This window comes from Cryptomeria japonica, chromosome 7, assembly GCF_030272615.1.
Source record: "Cryptomeria japonica chromosome 7, Sugi_1.0, whole genome shotgun sequence".
Lineage (NCBI taxonomy): Eukaryota > Viridiplantae > Streptophyta > Pinopsida > Cupressales > Cupressaceae > Cryptomeria > Cryptomeria japonica.
Genome location: NC_081411.1, coordinates 131,404,253 through 131,428,440, shown reverse-complemented (window position 1 = coordinate 131,428,440; position 24,188 = coordinate 131,404,253). Strand labels below are relative to the sequence as shown.

Genomic DNA, 24,188 nt, shown 5'->3' with positions numbered 1-24,188 from the left:
ATAGTGTCGGTATGAACTAATCAGCACATGTTATTCATAGTTTTCACCATGAATACATTTGATTATAGTGGTTCGGATGAGGTGGGTTTTCCTCGCTACCACTTGGGTCATTCTCTTCTCACTAGTAGTCCTAATGACCACACGGGAAGACAGGCCCTCTAAAGAGTAAACAAAAAGAGCCTATTGCTCAAGACACAAAAGACAATGATTCAATTTTAGTGCACCAATTGAAGTGTTTGCTAAGCTATGAAACAAGGCACACAATAAAAATTACAAAACCCTAGCTAAGGCCCTGCAACAAAATTGTTAGTAGTTTGGGTTGTTTCAAATGATAACCCCTTCCTGCAAGCACACAAGTTAGGTAAATTTTTAGAAAACCCAAAAAGACTTTGTGAAAAGGGGCCTTCAACAAAAACGTATTTGCCTCCAAAGCAAGCTGCACAAACCAGGTTAGCTAGATCTGCAAAGGTTAGCCGAAAATAAACCAGATCTGAAACCTTAAGTACAAAATCCGAAAACCCGAATCGAAAAACTTGAAAAATTTTGCAAAACAGAATGCACAGACGCTGTTATACCAGACACAGACGCGTCTGTCCGACACAGATGTAGTTCTGTGATTCACAAATGCGGCCACAGAACACAAATGCTTCTTTCGGCTACAGACGCGATAAGATGATGCACAGACGCGATTCGGAATCACAGACGCGACTTTCGGAAACCTGCAAAAAAAGAAAATGACAGAAACACAGACGCAATCCAAGATATCGCAGACGCCTCTAAAATACAAAAACGCGATCCGAACACTCGCAGACGCGGAAAAAACCTAAAATATCGTCGAAATCGTCCGATCTGCAACTTCAAAAATGCAAAATCTGCAACAAAAATGTTAAATGCAAAGGGACAAGAGTCCCACCGGGCGTGCCAAAATGTATATGGTGAAAATGGATAACAATAATAACAAAATTGAAAGGCTAAATGAATTCAACCACCAAACCCTAGCCTAACAACAACAAAGATCCACCATAACATATGAAGATAACCTAAGACAATGCAAATAACTCAAAAAATCACAAAGATTATACCATCACATGTCCAATAGGGTTTTGATCTCCATTCTTCCTATCTCCATTGATCTTGCTTGATATACTTGCTCTCAGATTTTTATATGCACAAGAGCTCAACAAAGAACGGAATGTGGTTGCAAGTGGAATTGTAGTGTAGCCAAGTACTCCAAAATCAGTCATTAGGGTTTGACAATGAAGAAAGCATCTCCTTAAATAGAAGACACAATATGAAATGGAGGGTTAAGATTGAGAGGTGTAAAAAGAGAGGTCGGCTAGGATTAGAGGGTAGGTATAAGAAATACCAAAATAATGAAAGAGGTAGGTAGTGTAGGAATTAAGAGATGAATGACATGTGTCATGTGTAGAAAAAGATAATGAATTAATTAAATAAATAAAGATTTATTTAATTAATAGAAGAAGTAGGAAAATTAAATAAATAAAATATTTATTTAATTTAGGAAAGGGATAATTTAAATAAATAAATGTATTTATTTAAATGAGAAATAAGGCTAGAAGAGGATAAATGAATTAATTAAATAAATAAAAATTTATTTAATTAATAGAAGAATTAGGCTTAGATAATTAAATAAATAAAATATTTATTTAATTAGACATGACAATTTTGAGTGTCTACACTAGTTTTTTACTATTCATTCATCATTGAGTTATCAATTGGTATCAGAGCATCCTCCAAGTCTTCTATGTTATAAGCTTAACTACTTGAGGTAAAGATCCCAGTCTAATGATGATGAGGGAAGGTCCAAAGTTTAACAGAGAAAATTTTAGTATATGGAAAGACAGAATGAAGATATACATCAGAAGAATGGGTGCTCAACACTAGAGCTATGTTAAGAATACCTATGTTGCCCCTACCAGTACTCTCACCGATGACCAAAACAGAGAGATGCAGAAGAATGGGCAAGTCATGGAAGCCCTAATTAGTAGTTTATCTGACATTGAGTTTATTGATGTCCAAGATAAGGTAAATCCCAAAGGGGTGTGGGATACTTTGGAAAATATCTATGATGGTGATGAGCATGTAAAACAGGCTAAGAAAGAAAGCCTTAGAGGGAAGTTTGAAGACATGCGAATGGGTGAAGGTGAGACCATTCAATAGTATGGAATAAGAATCAAAACCATTGTTGGAGATATCAAGAGTGCAGGTGCTAAAATGGAAGATTCCACTGTGGTAAGCAAAGTCTTGAGATCCTTATTACCGGTCTATGCAATAAGGGTTGCTACTATTCAAGAGCTGAGATCAATAGACAAGACTAAGGTATCCCTAGACTCCATCATTGCAAAGTTGACAGCCTATGAGCTAAATAACTTTGATGGCAGTGTTCAAAAGACTGAATCAGCTTTTAAAGCTTCTGTTGTACCATCCAGAAAAGGAAAAGAAGCTAGCACCAGTGGTGAGCCAAGACAGAGCAGATAAATGGATGATGAGGAGATTCTGATGGCATTTCTTGCCAGGAAACTTCCTAAAGGAACCAGCAAATATAGAGATAAGCTTCCTTTGAAATGCTTTTCTTGTAACTAGATAGGACATATTGTTGTAAACAATCCTAATGGCGACAATAAGGACAAACTGAAAAGGTTCAAGAAATGCAAAGGAGGAAACCGGAGAAACTATTTTGTCATAGTTGATGAAGGTGTCACAGATGAGGAATCAGAAGATGAAGAAAATGAAGATATTGTGTTTGTTGATGTCAAGGAAGATGTGTCAGACAAGAAGGCTCTTGTCTCCCAGTTTGATAATTCTAATGAGTGGATTATTGACAGTGGTTGTTCTCACCATATGACTGGTGATCAGAGCAACTTTCTAGCCTTGGAAGAGTATGATGGTGGTGTGGTTTTCTTTGGTAATGATGCACCATGTATGGTCAAAGGCAGAGGGTCCATCTCTCTTAATGGAAAGAGTAGTGCTGACAATGTGTATTGGGTTGATGGTCTCAGACACAACCTTCTAAGTGTTGCTCAGCTGAATGACAGTGGTCTCACTCTGGAATTTAAGAATGGAGTGTGCAGAATCAAAGGAAAGAATAGTGAATTGGTGGCCACTGGTATGCAAACCAAAGGTAACCTATTTCAGCTGAATGCAAATATAAGTACATGTCTTATGTATAAATTTGATGATAGTTGGATATGGCATAGGAGACTCTGCAATGTAAACTTTGATAACATTGTGAAGGCTAGTAAGATCAAGGCAGTTAGAGGGTTGCTGGTACAAAGCAAACCAGATAATACCCTATGCAAAGAGTGTCAATTGGGGAAAATGTCTTCCTCAACTTTTAAAGGTAAACCTTTCACTACTGACAATTTGCTTGATCTTGTGCATATTGATTTGTGTGGTCCTATGAAAACTAGGAGTATGCAGGGTGATGGGTATTTCATGATTCTCACTGATGACTGCTCAAGAATGATGTGGGTGACATTCTTGAAAGACAAGTTTGAAGCTTTTGTAAAGTTAAAAGCTTTCAGAGCATTAGTGGAGAAGGAAAGCAAAAAAAAGATCAAGTGCCTAAGAACTGATCAAGGAGGGGAATTCACTTCGGGTGAATTCAACAAGTACTGTGAAGAACATGGCATCAAGAGGCAACTATCTACCCCGCGGACTCCACAATAGAATGGCCTAGTAGAGAGGAATAACTGGATTGTGGTTGAAGTAGCTAGAACCATGTTGATTCAAGGAAAGGTAGCTCACACCTTCTGGAGAGAAGCGGTGAGCACTGCAGTCTACACAATGAACCAGGTACTCATCAAGAAAGGTAAGGATAAAACTCCTTATGAGTATTGGACCGGTAAGACACCTGTGGTTAGCTACTTTAGAGTGTTTGGTAGCAAATGTTACATCAAGAGGAGTGAACACCAGAGCAAATTTGATGCGAAATGTGATGAGGGAATATTCCTGGGGTATTCCACCAAGACCAAAGCTCTCAAGTGTTTCAATAATAGGACTCGGAGAATCATGGAAAGCATCAATGTAAGAGTTGATGAATCCTCTAAGAAAACTAAGAAAACCGGCAGTGAGCAAGTGGTAAATGAACCGGTTGTAACCTTCTGGGAATCGGTTGTTAGTCAACCGAGTACCAGTAACAGTATTCCTACACCGGTAGATGTAGATATTGATACTGATGGAGATGAGGATGAAGAAGAAAAGAAAGAGGAATCTATCAAGACCATTCCTCGATATGTCAAGCTGAATCATGATCCTAAGCAGATCATAGGAGATAAGGATGCAGGAATCCTTACAAGAAGAAAGGTCAGAGAAATATCATGTATGATCTCAGAATTTGAGCCTAAATCATTCAAAAAGGCACATAAAGATGAAGACTGGATCAAGGCAATGGAAGAGGAACTTGACCAGATAGAGAAAAATGGTACATGGTCTTTGGTACCCAGATAGGAGCATAAAAATATCATTGGTACTAAATCGGTTTTCAGAAATAAGCTGAATGAGGGTGGCATAGTGATTAGAAACAAAGCCAGATTGGTGTGCAAAGGATATGCCCAAGAAGAAGGAGAAGACTATGGAGAAACCTTTGCTCCTGTAGCCAGATTGGAAGGAGTTCGCATGCTTCTTGCATATGCAACTTTTAAAGGTTTCAAAGTATATCAAATGGATGTAAAATCTGCATTCCTAAATGGTGTACTCGAAGAGGAGGTGTATATAGAGCAACCAGATGGGTTTTCCCTATCTGAAGATAGTGACATGGTATGTAGGCTACATAAAGCCTTATATGGTCTAAAGCAGGCACCTAGAGCTTGGTATGAACATCTGCATCCCCATCTTGTGAAGATTGGATTTGAGAGAACAAGTGAAGATAGCAATATCTACTTGAAGTTTGAAGGAGATCAGATCCTGATCTATGAGGTATTTTTGATGACATTATCTTTGGTGGAGATGACAAGATGAGTCATGAGTTTGCAGATGAGATGAAGAAAGAGTTTGAGATGTCACTCATAGGAGAGATTAAGTTCTTCATTGGACTGCAGATCCAGTAGATGAAAGATGGAATCTTTATCACTCAGTCCAAGTATGTCAAAGAGGTGTTGAAGACCTTTGGCATGGAAGATAGAAAACTGGTTAGTACACTGATGGTGATCGGTTATAAACTATCCAAAAAGGATGACTCAGCATTGGTTGATGAGAAGGAATAGAAATCAATGGTTGGTAAGTTGCATTATGTAGTACATAGTACACCAGATATTGCACATGCAGTTGGCATTACTGCAAGGTTCCAGAAAAGCCCAAGAGAATCCCACTTGGTTGCAGTCAAGTGAATTCTTAGGTATCTGAAGGGAACTATTGATTATGGATTGTGGTATCCATATAGCAAGGATTTCAACTTGAAAGTATACATAGATGCTGATTGGGCAAGTAATGTAGATGACCGGAAAAGCACAACCGATGGTGCATTTTTTCTCGGTGGGAGACTGGTCTCATGGATGAGTAAGAAGCAGAGTTGTATCTCTCAGTCTACATCAGAAGCAGAGTATGTTGCAGCTTTCATGAACTGCACTCAAACAATCTGGATGAAGCATATATTAAATGGCTTCAAATTTCCTATATCTAAACCGGTAAGTATAATTTGTGACAATACTAGTGCAATTAACATTTCCAAGAATCTGGTTTTACATTCTAGAACCAAGCACTTTGAGCTTAAGTATCATTTCTTGAGGGAAAAGGTTCAGAACAAAGAGATTGCACTGGAACATGTTTCCAGTAAGGAGCAGTTAGCAAACATAATCACCAAGCCTCTCCCAAAGGCTACATTTATGTACTTAAGAGGGGAATTAGGGGTGCTGCCCCTTCAGGAAGTAAACTAAAGGTATATGCTCTACATCAGTCAGGTATTGCATAGTCAAATTTTTCTTCAGGATTGATGTGTTGAAGGATGCTACTCCTCAAGGGGAGCAACATAATGGAACAGGGAAGCTTGTGCCTCCACTTTGGCATTGTTGTCAAAGGGGGAGAAGAAGAGAAGTGGAGAAGATATCTATAGAAATTGGGGGAGAAGATGTGAAGCGGAAAGATATCTTTGTATATTGCCATCAATGCCAAAGGGGGAGATTGTTGGCATTATGCGAATCGGTATGAGGATATAATGACATTGTATGTTGTCATTGATGTCAATATGCTGAAGAGGAGAGAACTAGCATATGTGAGAACTGGTATAACACTGTGAATCAGCATTTGTGCCAAAGTGAAGCGGTGTGTTTGTTCAAGGTGAACCGGCATATGGTTATGGGAACCAGCACATGGAAGCATTGTATGACTACCGGTTGGTAGTCTCAACTTCAGGGTTTCTGGTTGAAGTGCTTCAAGCCTGTGTGGCTCAACTGGTGACTATGTGTGATGACTTAGCATGGTAATGAAGAACAGATTATGTTTCCATGTAAGCCTTGTGTGCGTGAAGGATCTGGCATGAAGGAGATTGTTCCTATCTACCTCAGAAATGTGTGAAGTTTGTAAATGGTGATAACGTGTGATGGGTTATCAGCCGCCATGCAATCGATGGAAAATGAATGATGGAGAATGTCTTGAGATTGGATCAAGACTATTGCATTTAATGCAGTGTGCTCAATGGTCAGGATTGAACCGTTTGAATTCCTTAACCGAACAGGTTTAGGGTTTAGGGTTTATGCTACCGACCTATCTATTTTCCTATAAGGTCGATGTTGTGATTCTTTCTGTAATTGTTGGCAAAAGTTGTGTGTGTGTAACCAAGAGAAGAGATATGTGATTCTTGCTAGACCAGAGGAGAGAAGTGATACCTACAAAGTGTAAGTGCAAAAGGTGAAGAGGAGCTTAAGCGGATCTGCATTGGCATTGAGTGATATTACCAGATCATTGTAATACCTATTGATCTCTAACCACCTCAATAGTTGGAAAATCCCTTAACAGGGTAGCTTTAACTGGCTTGCCGTAAATCCTTTAACAGGGTGACTCAAAACCATTGAGTTCTTGAAATCCTCTAACAAGGTAACCTTTAACAGGGTTTAACCCTTAACCGGGTATTCTAGCCATCCCTTAATCGGGTGATCCCTAACAGGATTGGTTCCTAACAAAACCTATTGTATCATTCTTTAACCGGACAAGGCTCCTAATAGAGCAGACTTCTAAAGATTTCAAAAACAAGCTTTTGGGTATTCATCCCCACTGTGGTTTTTCCCAGTTGGGTTTCCACGTGAAAAATATGTGTGTCATGTGTGATGTCTTCTTCATGTGATGCTATGTTGTTTTCTGTGAAGCGGTGAATCATGTTGATCTAGTTGCTTGTATGTAGATCTTTGATGGTAGATTACCTGTTCATGCATTAGGGTGAAATGGAAATGAAGTGTTAGATTGTATGAGAAGATAAGTGTCAACTGATTTATGCTTGTCTCAATTATTCTGGGTTTTTCCAGTTGTACTCTGTTTAAGGACCGATGTTACTATTTGTCTGTCAATGCATAGTGTCTGCTAACAAACTGGTTTAAGAGTGTGTTTTTGTCTATACTGATTCACCCCCCCCCCTCTCAGTACCGGTTTGGTACTATTTGTTCATCATTGAGTTATCAGGCTCGACATTAGAAATGTGAGAGACTTCAATAAAGCCCTGCTGGCCAAGCAACTGTGGAGATGTGTTAAAGAGAATAATGAAGGGATTGACATTTTCAAACATAAATATCACATTCAGGATATCCAAAACACTCTGGAAGCTTATGACCTTCCCAACTCTATCTCTAATTTATGGAGTAATTTCGTTGGCTCCTCCAAAATTATTTTGCATGGTTGTAGATGGGTGCTAGGGAATAGTTCCAAAATCAGGTTTTGGGAGGATTGGTGGACTGTTATGGTCCCCTATCAGATTTTGTTTGGGCTCCTCCTTTCAAAGAATTATGTCTCAGAAAAATTGGCCCCTAGGTGGCCGATTATATTAAAGATGGAGCCTGGTTGGATCTCAATTCTTTGGATAATGCTTTGTTACCCTTTCAACCCTGGTTGAATTGTATACATATACCCCGCTCTCATGTGGAGGATGAAGTGTTCTGGAATTTCTCCTCTTCTGGGAAATTCAAGGTTACTGATGCTTGCAAGTTCATTTCTAGAAACTTTTCTCCCCCCCCCCCCCCCCGCCCCGTTCTAGGCCGGTATCTGGAATAAGCTCTTAACTCCAAAAATTAACATCTTTTTTTAGTTGTTTATGCAGGGTAAGATTTCTACCATTGACAATATTGCAAAAGAGGACTTCCTTTTACTAATAGATGCTTCCTTTACAAATAAGCGAAGGAAAATGCTAGTCATCTGCTATTGCACTGCTCTTTTGCCATGGATATCTAGAGTTTCTTTCTTGATATCTGGAACACTAATTGGGTCTTCCCTGATTCTGTTCAAAGGTTGTGGTTTGAATGGAAGTGCCCCTTCAACAATTAGGCTTTGGAAGTTCTCTGGAATATGTCTCTTCCTCATATTGGCTGGGGTATTTGGAAAGAAAGAAACAATAGAGTCTTTAGAGATTTGGAATCTACTGTGCTTGTTGTGGCTATTAGAATTTGTAATTCTATCATGGAGAATTTTGTTCACTCCTGTCTCAGTAGAAGGAATGACCATCCCCTCCCTTCTCTCCAGGAGGAATGGGATACTATCAAATGGTGGAAAATTGATTAGAATATTGCCATTCTGGTGCACAAAATAAAACAGTGCAGACAAAATGCTCTTTGGCAACCCCCTTATGGGATGGATCAAAATCAATGTGGACAGGGCAGCTAAAGGGAATCCTGGGCCAAGTGGATGTGGGGGAGTGGCTAGGAATCATATGGGTCTATTGGTTTATTTCCCTAATTGAAGATCTAGTGACTACCTTTGTGCTTGGATTTTTTGTCTTATTGTGTAGCCCATCACCTGCTACTATTTGGAGAGTGTGTGGCCTATTTCCTGCTACTGTTTAGAGACTTCTCTGATGTGGCCCATTCCCTGCTTTTTTTTGGTGACCCAGATCATTATGGGTGGGGTCAAGAATAGGAAAGAGCTGCCCACTTTTGAGAAATGGAAGAAAAATAAGGAGGTTTGGCAGGAAATCGTTGATGGGGAAATTGTCCCCTTCTTGGAAAGACTCCATGGACCTTCTCCTCTGCTCACAAAAACATTTGTTAATGGGTGAAAAAAGAGGTTTTGAGGGCTTATGGTACTGAATTCCAGCTAGATGAAACCTTGGTGGCTACAATTACAGGTCTGGCGATGAATGGAAGAAGGTTCTATAGAGACAGGAAAATTGGGGAGGAAGACACGGTGAATTTTTTCAACAAAGATAAGGAGTGTTCAAGAGTCAATAAAATGGCTGATGGTGGCTACAATAGGAAAGATCTTATGGATCCTTGGGTGGATATGGCCAAGTTCATCATGAGACCTACATTACACTTAATGGCAGATATGCCAATATCTTTTCCTACCATTTTACCATTTTGAATCACTTTAGGCATGGCAAAGTCATTTCTATTCCTTTCTATCTGGCCTCTTCTTTGGAGAATAGTCTTGAAAAACATGTTGAGAATCCAAATAATCCAATCCTCCATGAAGTGCTTATTATGCTCATTATGGAGTATGCTAAGACCCATGAAGTTGTCCCCTCTCTCTCTGAGAAAGGCCAAATCCCACATACTAATATTCGAGAAGTCTCTGATTCAGGTATGGAAATGGAGGATAGTCAGAGTGCCAAACCTTTTGATGACCTTGATTATAAGTCAATTGAAGAAGGTGAATTGTTGGTCACCCCTAGAACTAGCAAGAATCCCCCCAGATGGGCGGCCAGTAAATATAAATCAACCAACAAGTAATTTTTTAGTCTTCTTCTAAAAAGAAGAATCTTGCGGTTAAGGACTATGGTCCCAAGACCCTGGACTAGGAAATTAATCTAGACATTCCTCTTAATGTCCTATAGGAAAAATAGGGGACTCTTCCTAAAGAAGCGGACAATGGGTTACAAAAGAATAGTGCTCTGATGAACCTAGTGATGGAAGCGACTAGAAGTGAGGAGAGTTGCTGGAAGTGGGTGGAGAAGGAAATTCATACCCTCAAAGAGGGGATTAAGGAAATAATAGATGTCTTCACTACTACGCTTGAGCCTAGAAAATTTGAGAAGATCATGGTCATGACCCAAAAGCTCTCCCAAGATGTCAAGGTTATGAAGTGCAACCATGAACAAAGAATTAAAAAGGTAGAACAGTCTATGGTGGAGATAAAGAAAAACCTCAAGAATCTGGTCGACATATGTAAGGAGGCCATGAATAATAGTATGGAGGGGCTCGAAAAGATCAATGTCATGGTTGTGGAGTACATATCCATTCATAGTGATCCTAAGAAAGATCTTGGAGGTGAAGACATTGCTACTGGCGGCAACAAAACCACAGGCCCTAGCTCTAGGACCAGAAGCAGAAGAAGCAATAAGGGCACCTCCAGGTTCATTATGGAGGAATTGGAGGAAATCAACAAGATTAACATCCAGAAGAACAAGGAGCTAGTGCACTCTCTTAATTGAGTGTTTATGTTTTTCTATCTGTGTCTCTTTTTGCTTTCGTGTCTGTTCTGGGGTGCTCCCCTATTTTGTTGTTGGTTTCTATTTGGTTGGCTGATGGCCAGATTCTATAAAACTTTTTGTTTCGGGTCCATGTAAAACTCGTTTATCTTTATTAAAAACAATGTGGACAATTCATTTATAATTATTTTGAAAAATATATATATTTAGAATCTATATTAAAAATATCACAAATCACTTGTTTACTTCATCTTGAAATGTTTATGGGTTTAGCCACTATAAGTGTTAGGAAATAAAAATCTGGTGTAAAATATTGATTTCAGTGTCAAGTTTGGACAAAAAGTGTAACCCAATATTATGGGATCACCTCACAAACCCTCACTTCTTTCTTTTTAGCATCAATAGCTTTCAATCTTCCTATCCCACCATTGAAGGACTCCTCCACACCTACACTAGTCTCTCGAGCTTGTTTCTAACTCTCACTACTTCACACTCTTCCTGCTCAAAGGTCCTAACATAGGTTACCTTACATTTAAAACTGTGCCTATGCACTCAAAACCTCTTACTCTAACACCAATTGATGCATGACAAAAGAACACCCTTTTCCTAAGCCTGCAACTTCAAAATTCAAAATACAAAACTAAAACATAGACTCTCTATTTCACAATTCAACATATTAATTACAGTATTGTAAATTGTAATTTCATTCTAAATCAATTTTTTTTTATAAACATATATTAGATCTGTAGCACAAATATTACAATTAGGTCCACTTCATTGACCTTTCACTCCTATATTGTGTCGCTTTCCAACTCTACAATATTCAACAATTTAAAAAAAAAAAAAAACACTCTCTACTCACCTCTTTTTTAAGATATTCCATCGAATATGCATCCTATTACACCCCCTTGGCCCAAGCCTGCACTCTACATAGCATCTTCTACTAATCGGTCGATACCCACTCGAGCCACTACTCATGGCTCCACACTACGCACTGCCTTCTTTTCTCTACGTGCAGCTTCTACATTTATATAGTCACCTTCATCTTCATGACGCCTTGATTTCATATCAATGTATTTTATCTTCTATAGATACCTTGCACATTTCCCCTACAACTTGATGGAAAGTAATTCAATATGGAGACATTTGATCTTCAATATATTATGTTAGGGAACCGATTGGCATCCCTAGAGACACCTATCATTGAATTAGCCACTTCTAAAGCCTTTTCTACAAGTAGATTTGTATCATTCAATCACTGCAATCAATGAGACCATTTTACGATGAGTCATTTTGTCACAGAATTTATTGTCTTGTCCATACTTCCAAAAATTGCATACGTGTCTACCAAAACAAGAACAAATTCACTCTTAACGGATGTCACACACTGTTCGAAAGCTCACATTTTGGCACGGGTTGGACGGATGGTGGCAAAGAATGTGCCTATAATTTTTTTGAAAGTTTCTAAAGCCTTTCCAACTAGTTCATATTGTGCATATCTTGCAATCATTGCCATGAGGTCACATTTCTTCAACGCAATCTTTCACAACCCTGTTTGTGCTTCCACATTTTCCATGCACGTCTACAAGGGCATTTGCAATTACAACATTTGACAAGACTCGAACCCTTTATGCTTCGATAGGTGTGCATACCCTGGGTTTAAAGACTCCATTTGGCATAGGCACGCAGGATGATGGCAAAAACTATGGAATTCGGCTTTGACACCTACCAATTAATTTGTTTTGATCTATGATAAATCTTGTGCTTTTTCTCCTTTATAAATAGCTCAAATTATTATGCGTTTCCATTCCTTGCAAATTGATAGAGGTTTAGGTTTATTATCCTTTCGAAAACATATGTCTCACGCCCTCCATATCAGAAAGGGTTTGATTGCTTTATAAACAGAGAAAATATTTCAAATCATTACACATCAAACAACGTAACTTGGATGGAATTTGGCCATGACTAAAACAATTCATTTTTCACCGGTATCCCTAATATAAATAGTATATTTTCAAGGTATGTATTCACATCTAAAGAGAGATGCCAAATAAGCTAAAACTGAAAAAGATAAACCACATTTTTTGTGGGGTCAGTATTGATTGCTTGTCTGCCCACATGTTCCTATACCAGCAAATTGATCAAAAAGGGAAGGTTCATGAATCTTCATATTTAGTAGGGAAAATTACCACTTTTGAAAATTGGCTAGATGACTTAATCCATTTTAAGATTATCACAATTTTTTACCTCCACTTGAATAAGGTCACCACCCATAGTAGGTAGCACCAAAAATATTGAAAGCAACTAGATTGGGAAAATTTGAGTCAAAAAATTGAAAGAGGACAAACTTTAAAATAATAAAAAGCCATCCTTTCCTAAAAATGGAGTTTTTTCCCACATATACAAATGATGACAAGAGACAATAGAAATGACCATTATTAAAATGGTAACCTACAAATCTTTAATCTACATTGAAACTTATATCATCCAAGATCGTAGCATCAACATCCCATGGGAGTTCATGCATAGAAGTCCACATTTGCAAGTAACCGATGAAGGGACCCAAGTTAGCCAACATGTCCGTTGACTTGTTCCCTTCCCTAAGGGTGTGGGACAATCTGATATATCCAATATTAGAGAGCATGCGGTAGGATTTAATGATTTTATTCTTCATGAGCCATCTAGGGGAGGCATCATCATGAATCATCATGATGACATTCTTTGAATCATCTGCAATGATTAGATTGTTCAAACCATTCTCCTTGGCTAGAGATCTGCCATGAGAAATAGACACCATCTTAGGGAAATTGGAAGTCTAGACCCCCAAATTGACCACATAGGTAGGCACTAAATTACTTTTTTCATCCCTTATAATGCCTCGCCCTCTCACTGACCCAAATTCACTTTTGATGACTCATCAAAATTTAAAAATTATTAGAAATATTATTAATACAAAAATTTCTCGATTTGTAACAATTTTTTATTTAGTCACATATATTTTTTATTTTTTATTATCTTATTTTTATTTTATTTGTAATAATTATTATTTATTAGTTTAAATTTTTTTATTTAATGAAGACATTGAAATATATGAATTTTTAAAAGAAAGTCTATGCATAACTCATATGTAAATATTTCAACTTGAAATGTAAAAAAAAAAAGGTCCCATCATTATTTATAGGCATTTCTTTTAATTGTTTCAATTTTAAGTATTCAAAAGAAAAGTATATTCATTATTTATGCAAATATTTTGATTGTTTCATTTTTAAATGTTAAAAGAGAAGCCTACTCATTACTCATACATAAAGTCTTATAAAAATGGTTAGCATTTAGAAAATTATATTTGTATCTTACCATGTGGTATAGATACAAAAAAATTACAATTTTAAAAGGCATAATTTTTCAAATAAAAAGTTATTCTATCTTTTTTGAGAATTGTTAACTCAAAAATGATGTCCAATTGGCTTTGAGACATCTCATTGGTAGGATCAGTGTTAGATTCATCAAAAATTAAGAAGGAACTTGTAATTTGGTACTCTAATACCATGATAGAGCAACGTAAATTATGAATACAAAATTTTAGAACTTCCACAAGAGAATAGATGCAACATGAATTAGCCAAAAACTATTGTAAAATGTGTGTAATATAAAATGATATTTTCATATCTGTAGGACATTAGAAGAAGAAGGTAGAAGTAAAACATTAAATAATCCTCCAAGAGAAGTGTCAAATGTGGGAAGTGTCATTTTGTTTAAGCACATGTGAATAGATCTTCTAGTTCTAGGAACTAGATAAATGTAAATTAGATGTATAAACTTCACACTAACATGACATATTAGTATTAGAATTTTGGTACTATCTTGAAGAATTATACTACTCGCGTTTTATTCGACGTTATGAGTGTCTTTTCTTTAGCTCTTAGAAGGTTCAATCACTATTAGGGTTTAGACTCTTATCTTTAAATTTGGTTCTATAGGCTTAAGAAAATATATAATCGTCAAGTAAAGCTTAAAATTATCAATTGTTTCTTTTGGTGTTTTGTATGTTAAGGCATATCTCTAATAAAAAAGCTTATTCACATTAGCACTATTTATCTAAGGTGTCTCACCTCAATAGGCTTGATATCTTGAACCATTTTTTTGTACTTTCTCATGTGCCCAAAGTGCTTGAAATTAGATTCATGACCTAATCTCAACCTTCCATTGTAAACCTTTTATAAACACCAAAATCTATCCATATCCAACCACCCATAATTTTATCCTATCCTAGACCACTAATTGAATAAATACTCTTTATTTATTTAATTAAGGTATCTATCCTTTATCTCACCATATCTCATCCATTAATTAAATAAATATTTATTATTTATTTATTTTGTCCATCACTTTATCTCACCTTTATCATAGCCATTGATTAAATGAATACTTGTTATATATTTAATTAATTTATCCATCACTTTTTATCCCATCTTGTCCTAGTTATTATTTAATGAATTAATTTATCCTTCACCTTTGTACCTCAATCGTTGTCCATTTAATTATCTCCATTGGATTCACTCAAATAGATTACAACGTAAAATTATTATTATGTGACAAGTGTCCCTCTCACATGTCTAACAAAGATCTTGAGGACACTTAACACAAAATTCAAACTAACTTTCAATATCATCCATCCATTTCATACTATATCTCCAAATATTAGCTATTCACATAAGGATGTTACCCTAATCCATTTCTAAACCTCTCTTATCCCTTGTGTCACATAGCTATAGCTTTGATCCAAAGCTCTAAACCTCATTCAATCCTAACCATCCATTGTCAATCTATTTAGGCCTTTGATTTTTCTCTTGAAAATTCTTTAAGTTAGAGGCCCTTCACCTCATTTGGATATCTTTCATTATCATATTGTTATGATATTCATTTTATCATTTAACTATCTTAATCATACTATCATGCTATTAAAATCTTGAGCAACCACATCCAATCTATTTACATCAACATAACATTTGATCTTTTTGAAATTTACATGTATTTGATTTAAATGACTTAAATTCGATTCATATTTCAATTATGTCATTTATATGTAGTACACTTTTTCTTATAAAATTACTTTATTTTACAATATGATCTAGTGACATTTATACACTACTATTGAAATAATCTCATATAATCCATTCTCTTTGAAAGTCTAAAATGTGTAAGAATGTTGTTTATAACGACCTCTATTAACTTCTTAATATTTGGAAGAGTTGGACTTCATAACCATACTTCACCTCCTTCTTAACAAATCGGTTGAAGTTTATCACTAATTCGAAAATCGTTGAATCTTATAAGTGGCCTCATGTTGGCACGGGCAATTATATTATGATGCCTCTCCAATAAAATATGTATCTGTCATATGTCACTTTATCACTAATTTGAAAAATCATTGGACTTTATACATGACCTTATCGTACTTAAAATGACACGAGCACTTCTATCATCATGCCTCTACCTCTTAAATAAAATGTGTGTATGCCGTTTGTAGCTCATAATACACTAAACGTGTAGTCGTTTCATATCCTCTCTTCAAAGAGCCACTGATTGAACTCTTCCCATCAAAATGATCCACAATCTCCTTCTAATTGGAAAGCATATGCATAATGTTTCTGTGACGCTTGGTGGTAGACTAAATAATCTAGATTTTGATTCTGTTGGTCCTATATGCCGACCTACTTTTTTGGGTGGAGCAGAGGAGAGTCTAAATCTTCAAATGTGCGTTAATTTTAAGGTAAGGACATAGCAAGCTGTTTTAATCAGTAGTCTACTTGCAGGTAAGTACACTGAAATTGTGGTTGGTTTTCATTGATCACTTTAGCAACCATGCCGACCACATGCAAAAAGATGAGATATTCAACATCAGAGAAGTAGCAGTAGTTCCCCATGCCTACAAAAACCAATCCCCGACACACATGTCATCACACCGCCCTAAAATTAATATCCACAAGCATGGAGTCAATCCGTAACATTGTGTGCGCAAACCTGACGTTGCTTCACAATGGTTTGAAGCAGCTGCACGGCTACACGCCAGGAGCCTCGGAAACCCTGCAACTCACGCTACGCCCTTTCCGCGAGAGTGACCTCGATGACTTCCACGGATGGGCGGGAGACGATGCAGTCACCCGCTTTATGACTTGGGAAACATTTCCCAACATAGAAAGCGCGAGGCAATTTCTGATGACTGTGATAATCCCTCACCCGTGGTTCAGGGCCATCTGCATTAATGATAAGGCCGTGGGTCATGTTCTGCTCAGACAGGGCACTGGAATTCATAGCTGTCGTGCCGAGTTGGGCTATGCTGTTAGCAGAAACTACTGGGGCATAGGCATAGCTACTGAAGCTGTCATGCGGGCTATACTGGCCGGGTTCTCTGATCTTCCTGGACTGACACGCATAGAAGCCATGGTGCTGCCTGAGAATCTGCCTTCGCAGAAGGTGCTCGAAAAGGCTGGGTTTACTCGAGAGTGCCTGCTTCGACGCTATATTAAGATTCGTGAGAACGTCCGAGACTGTATTCTTTACAGTCATGTTTTACCTGTGGCTTCCTCTTCTTAATCAGATGAGATCGTACCCACATGGATATTAGCTGTGCTTTAGTCTTTGGATCTTAACTCGAAGACAGGATGGATATATTAGTAGTATAGTAAAATAAGATGAAGTATATAGTCTTCGTCGCAGTTGAAAGTACGACCTTGTGGGTATCTCCGTTTCACTGAAAGTATAAATGTTTAACTATAAAAAATAATAATATTATTACTAGTATTTGAGGAGTGCAGTGTCGACTAGCATGCAACCTTTGCTTGTCTAATTTCTTATTAGTAATTTCTTCATATTAGGTTGAATATAATATATCTATGGTTGAATTTTTTGATATTTCATAAAACAAATTGAAAAAAATAAATTAACTTCTAATTCACGCTTAATAAAATTGTTCATAATTTTCAGTGTGAAGTCTAAAAAAAATAACTTTCAATTATATGTTCATAATTTTAGTGTTAGTCAAATGTATATCATTGTTAGCATATTAAGATTGTATGTATGTATGTTTATCTTAATGCTTATGAGTTTTCTTATAACTTATTTTTACATGAGCTTATACCTTCTTATCATGTTGTTTGTAGTGGGAGTAACCATCCTTATATTCTTTCATGACCATATTTTATTTATTTGTGTGTCTAGGTTTGTCTATCAATATGATTGTCTATTCTAAATTATTACACAACATTATTTGGTTATTAAGGGCCATTTTATCTTATTATTTTGGTAGTTATTCATTGTTATAATTCATGTCCATAATGTTCTTTATGTCTTGTTACACTATCTCACTCATGAAGAGGTAATCATTTTGACATGTTCTCAAGTAGGATCACATTTTACACTATTGCAGTCTGATGACCTAACCAAGTTCCTTGACACACCAACCTTCCCCACCTATCAATTGCATGATCGTATCTAATATGTCATATATCAAGATATTTATTGCTGCAAGACTCATGTCATCTCACCTAATCGATATATTCTCCTATTATTAGATGCCAAAAGTGGAGGTATATGTTAGCCCAGTGTCCTCTGTGCTTACATGATATTTTATGGTCATTAAGGGTTGCATCACCATTCTTTATTTGCCTATACTCGGAGAAAAGTTGTACACCTTTATGATCAGCCCCAACCCTTGCATTTACCATGCTTATTATTTGACATGTTTTACTTGCTCGTTAAACAATCCAATTATTTCAATTATTGTGATACCAATTTAAATGTTTGCATGCTTAACTTGTATTTACATTTCTCATATCATTTTTCTCTCTCAATTAGTTCCTTGCACTTGATGGATGAAACCAATTGAAACGAGGCATGTTTTGTCACTAACAATCTAATTTTAAAGTTGTATATAGTTCCAACTACTTCTAGAGACTTATTACAATGAACAAATAGACCATTATCACATGCCACAACATGGCAATATTTGATATGTTGTGATTCCACAATTGGCATGCCAGGTTGAAAATTAGTAACATTTCCTTATAAGTGGATTTTTTAACCCTACCCTCTCTCTCCTATTTCTTTCATGCTCAATTATACTAAAATATAATTTATATTTGTGATTATTATGACTTGTGTGATTTAAGATACCATAATATAATTTTATCTATTTTGTAAATTCTTGTAGAGCAGACATGTTGAAAGGACTTGCATGATAATACAGGTATATAGGTCCATTACTTCATGTGGATCTTGGTATCCTTTTATGTTTTCATATTTACTTTGCATGCACACTTAAGAGTGCTTACATACTTTGAGATGCATGGTTATTCTTAAATTAGTGTAGGTTTTATGTGTACTCTATGTTATTTATTTAATATATTCTCTATTTTCTTAACAATTCTAATAGTTAATTAGGATAGTAAATAGTGTTTTTGTTTACCAAACCTCATGCTTAATCATACTTAGATTCATTCTTTGTCTTAGGGGAAGGATTAATAATAGCTTCTGAGGGGTACAAAATTCACAATATTGCATGTTAAAAATGTAATTGACACAAGGAATATACTTTATCTCTGTCAAACAAAACATCTCTATCAAATAAAAAAACATGTATAGGGTAAACGCAGTACAACCACAGAGGCCCTAATTTCATATAAATTGAAGTTGGCTAATAATGCAATAGAAAACAAGTATGTGGATAAAATGTTACAATATCAAAAAATAGAGATATTGTTGTCATCCCCTCTGATTCTTGTTCACATACTCACTACAAGAAATATCTATATAAAATAAATCAAGCTATGATTTTTATACTTAAGCCAATTATCATCTCTTGTTTCCAATCAATTAAAATTTATACATATTAGGTTTATACTTGTGTCTTCCCTAGTTTTATCTATGATGATTTTTCCTTCTCGATTATGCCTTCTCTTCCAACTTCTTCCTCTTAGATTCTTAAAATTGTCCATCAAGACATGTCTTTAATCCATTACCTAATTTTTCGTTATATTGGTCAGTCTTTTAGAATTTCTCTTTATAGTATGTCAATTGATCAGACCGCAATGCCCCACCACATATTTTTAGTATTTTGGTTTTGGTAACCCTCATACCCTAAAATTTCTACCTACTTTTATATGCTTATCCTAACATGCCAACACATGTTGTATTATTTCCAATTTACCATCTCATAACCATCACTTTCAAAATAGAAACTTTCCACTCATGCTCAATGTTCAAATTTGAAGTTACATGTGTACATGATGGGTTACCTATTCTATTTATGGAGGATATTAAAAATGAATATTTTCATTTGGGATCATCATCTACACTTAGCGAAAATCCATTTAGAATCTATTTTGAGAATTTATTAACAAAATTATATTTAAAATCTATTTTTAGTACTTGTGTTCAAGCACATGAATCCTAGGACAAAAAGCATCTTTTTATTTTAGAGGGTGATCTCATATAGAATTAATAATTTGGATTCATTGGATGTGGAATCTAGCCACAATAGATTGATTCATTTCTCCATTGTTGTTGGTATGAATTTCATGATACTGTAGTGTCATTTAAATGTAATATAGTCATTATTGTAACAGGAAAGAGAGTAGGAATTACACCTTTACTTTTTATTCATTATAATATGAAATTGAGTGTTGTATTTTCATCATTAATCAATGTGTGATGAAATTATTGATATATTAATAGTAATTTAAATCGAAGTTCTATAAAATATTATCATATAATAGGGCCCAATACTATTGATATTCAACAAATAAGAGTTTATGTGAAGTTAAGAACTATATTTGCATTATTATTTTGACCCAAGATATTACATCATACTATAAGAGAATGGAGAAATTGACATCAATAGTTCCGTAGGAATGTTCTTTTTTTGCATTAAACGATTCTTTATGCCATTGAAGGCTTAAAGGATTTGAAAATTATCCTAAGGCATTGCATCTTGGATAGCTTCCTTACTGAAATAATTATCTGAAAGGAGTTACATTCCAAACCATTTACATTAGCTTGGCCCTAACTAAAATTGAGGGCTTTATTTTTAATAACAATTTAGGAGTCCTTCGGAGGTACTCAATTCATTCCATAAATGTTCTAGTAATAGTTTGTAAAGTTTTCCTATTGCTTACCATATTATTTGATGATCCCCCCATTCTCAATAGTTAATTTCTATTCTTGGTTGAAACTTTAGAAATTGAAGCCCTTGTGACTTTTTGAATATTCATATATGTGATTAGGAATCCAATCTCATCTAAAGATTGAGCCTCTTGGCTAATTATTTAGAAGAAGTTCAAGCTCACCAGTTTTGATTAACTATACATCGTTCATATTATAATGTTTTTTCCTTCAATGCCATGCTCATAATTTGGGTTTCTAACCACCTCGTGTGTTGTTGAAATAGTAGTAATCGAATGTTAACACTATTTTGAAGAATTATACTCCCCACCTTTTATATAAAGTCTTTGCATGATATTTCTTAGCTACTGGAAATTTCAACTACTAGCATGATTTAAATTCTTATCCCCAAATTTTGTTCTATAAGCCTAATAGAATATAGCATGTCTAATTTTAGCTAAAAAACTATCACTATCTATGGTGTTTGATTTATTAAAACTCACATTTAAGTAAAATTACTTTTTCTAATCTAAGATGGCTCACCTCTAGTAGACTTGACATCTTTGAGTATCTTATTTGGACTTTCTTGCAAACTAAAAGTGCTTGAAAAATGATTCATAATTTTTTATCACTATTTCATCTTTTGCCTTTTCTCTTTTGAGAATCACTTTCCTTGGGGATATGAACCAATGGCCTTCATATGTGGCTAACATATGAATAAATTTATAGTCTTCATTTTCATTTAACTCTAGAAATCCAAGAGAGTCCTAATTTTCAATGAAGCGATTTCTATAATGTTTTATCTTAATAAGAAAAGTCACATCCTCACACTTGTTTTATTTCTAGATCTAAGCTCAGGATAAGGGAGTGACCTTGGAGTTTGAGAAACTATATGAACTTCTTAATTACTGGAGAAGGAATCCAGAATTTACTGTACTCGAATGAAATAGGTATTCACACAACAGCAACTACTATTCACCTCCTTTTGAGTGAAAAACCATTCGAAAACTTCCAAGTGGTCTTCTCCTACCTATAATGACATGGTTATCGATACCATCATTCTCTAACTCTTAAATAGAATGTATCAATACCTTTTACAATTAGAAACATATAATTAGATGAACGCTTATCAGTCCTCTTTTAAACAATCCTTGAATTGAACTCTCGCCACCCTTACAACACTCCACTATCTCCTCCTAATGTGAAGGCTTATGCATAATTCCACCATCTCCTCCTAATGTGAAGGCTTATGCATAATTCCACCATCTCCTCCTAATGTGAAAGCTTATGCATAATGTTTTGGTGAGTTGACATTTTAAACTACATAATTTATGTTAAGCTTTTGTAGCTGCTCTACACTAACTAAACTTTTTTTGGGTAAATTTTGAAATGTATTTGAAGCCTTCTTAAACGTTGTAAGCTTCGCATCCATTGGTTAATTCAGGTAACCGAACAAACTGTACCTACCCTCTTGAATAAATAATCAAACTATCAATACCAACCATCCAAGCATCGATCTAATAAGATCGTACATAACTTTTCTTATAAGTAATCTAGTTGTGAGTTGACACCCTGCAAATGTGGTCGGTTGTACAAAAACATTGATCAATTAGTGGGTTCTACAAATTCAGACATCACTTAATGTGGTGGGTTCTCCAAATTCACAGGTCACTTAAATGTGGTCGGTTCTACGAATTCACAGAGCACTTTAACAGCCACGCCGACCACATGCAAAAATATGAGATATCCAACATCCAGGAAGTCGTCCACCACGCCTATAGAAGCCAAGCCCCAACAATCACATCTTCACACCTCTCTGAAAACATTGTCCACGGGCATGGCGTCTATTCACAACATTGTCCGTGCAAAGCTGAACTTGCTTCCCAATGGCTTGAAGCAGCTTCACGGCTACACTCCAGGAGCCTCGGAAACACAGCCACTCACGCTACGCCCTTTCCGCGAGGATGACCTCGATGACTTCTATGGATGGGCTGGAGACGATGCAGTCACCCGCTTTATGACATGGGAAACCTTTCCCAACATAGAAAGCGCGAGGCAATTTCTGATGACAGTTATAATCCCTCACCCCTGGTTCAGGGCCATCTGCATTAATGACAAGTCAGTGGGTCACGTTCTGCTCAAACAAGGCGCTGGAATTCATAGCTGCCGTGCTGAGCTGGGCTACGCTGTGAGCAGAAACTACTGGGGCGTGGGCATTGCTACTGAAGCTGTCATGCGGGGTGTTCAGGCCGGGTTTTCCGAGCTTCCAGGACTGAGACGCATTGAAGCCATGGTGCTACCTGAGAATCTGCCTTCGCAGAAGGTGGTTGAAAAGGCTGGGTTTACTAGAGAGTGCCTGCTTCGACGCTATATCGAGATTCGTGAGAACGTCCGAGACTGTATTCTTTACAGTTATGTTTTACCTGCTGCTTCCTCTTCTTAATCAGGTGAGAACTTGCCCACATGGATATTCTAGCAGTGCTGTAGTCTTTATTCAAAGACAGAATGGATATATTATTAGTATGTACTGGAATAAGATGAAGTTTACTATCTTCATCACAGTTCTACCTTGTGGGTATCTCCATTCCACCCGAAGTGTAAGCATAAGTATTTGACTAAATTAGTATTATTATTATTATTATTAGTATTTGTCGAGTGCACTGTAGACTAGCATGGAAGTTCTTTTATTATTATTATTATTAGTATTTGTGGAGTGCACTGTAGACTAGCATGGAAGTTCTTTTATAGTTATAATAGTAGTAATTGTTGTTTTAAATGTTTTTAAATATTATTATTTTGAGATGAGTAATTATAGTGATAGTATAGGGTGGAGTGTAATGATGGGAGTATGTTAATTGTTAATCAAAGAATATAAAAATTAAATATTAAATAGCTGAAAAAGTAATATATAATATAAATATAAATACTAATAATTAAAAGACGTATATATATAACACAAATCAATGGATAAATTTTCAAAAAAAAAGTGTTAAAAAATAGTAACTACCTAAGAATGAAAGAATGAAGGTGTCATGAAGAAAAAATAAATAAAAAATAAAAAATAAAAAATCAAAGCATTAAAATCACAAATCATTTTCACAAAAGAATAAAGATATTATAGAAAAAATAAACAATAAATAATAAAAAAATCAAAAATCACAAGTCTCTACATGGAAAAATAATAGTCATAATCACAATGTCATTTGCTCTTGCGGCTATGAATTTTGCTCTGCCCACAACTAAAGGACGCCAATGTTCGTTGTCTCCTCTCCACGATGTTAGCATCTAGTTTATTGGTTGATTGTGCTAGCTATCAATGATTCAAGGGTTATTTCTCTAGTGGTAGCCTTTCATTCTTAGAACTGTTGCAATCAAAAACTAGGGCACACAACACCCCTTGGTGGCCCACAATCGGCAACATAACCCTCACTTGACTAAACAATATGGG

General features: G+C 36.0%; 2 protein-coding genes across 2 annotated transcripts; both read left to right on the top strand.

Moving 5' to 3' along the window:
* Positions 1-16,570: 16,570 nt before the first annotated feature.
* Positions 16,571-17,176, top strand: LOC131072300 (uncharacterized). The gene has a single exon (XM_058008446.2). It carries the CDS (start codon positions 16,571-16,573, stop codon positions 17,174-17,176), a length of 606 nt encoding a protein of 201 aa, XP_057864429.2.
* A 5,401-nt stretch (positions 17,177-22,577) lies between these two features.
* LOC131072339 (uncharacterized) lies at positions 22,578-23,183 on the top strand. Its single transcript, XM_058008480.2, has one exon. The coding sequence runs from the start codon at positions 22,578-22,580 to the stop codon at positions 23,181-23,183; it is 606 nt and encodes a 201-aa protein (XP_057864463.2).
* The last annotated feature ends 1,005 nt before the right edge of the window (positions 23,184-24,188 follow it).

What these genes read in the sequence shown, in the direction of transcription:
- LOC131072300 (XM_058008446.2), top strand. Translation starts at nt 16,571, where the DNA reads ATGGAGTCAATCCGTAACATTGTGTGCGCAAACCTGACGTTGCTTCAC.
- LOC131072339 (XM_058008480.2), top strand. Translation starts at nt 22,578, where the DNA reads ATGGCGTCTATTCACAACATTGTCCGTGCAAAGCTGAACTTGCTTCCC.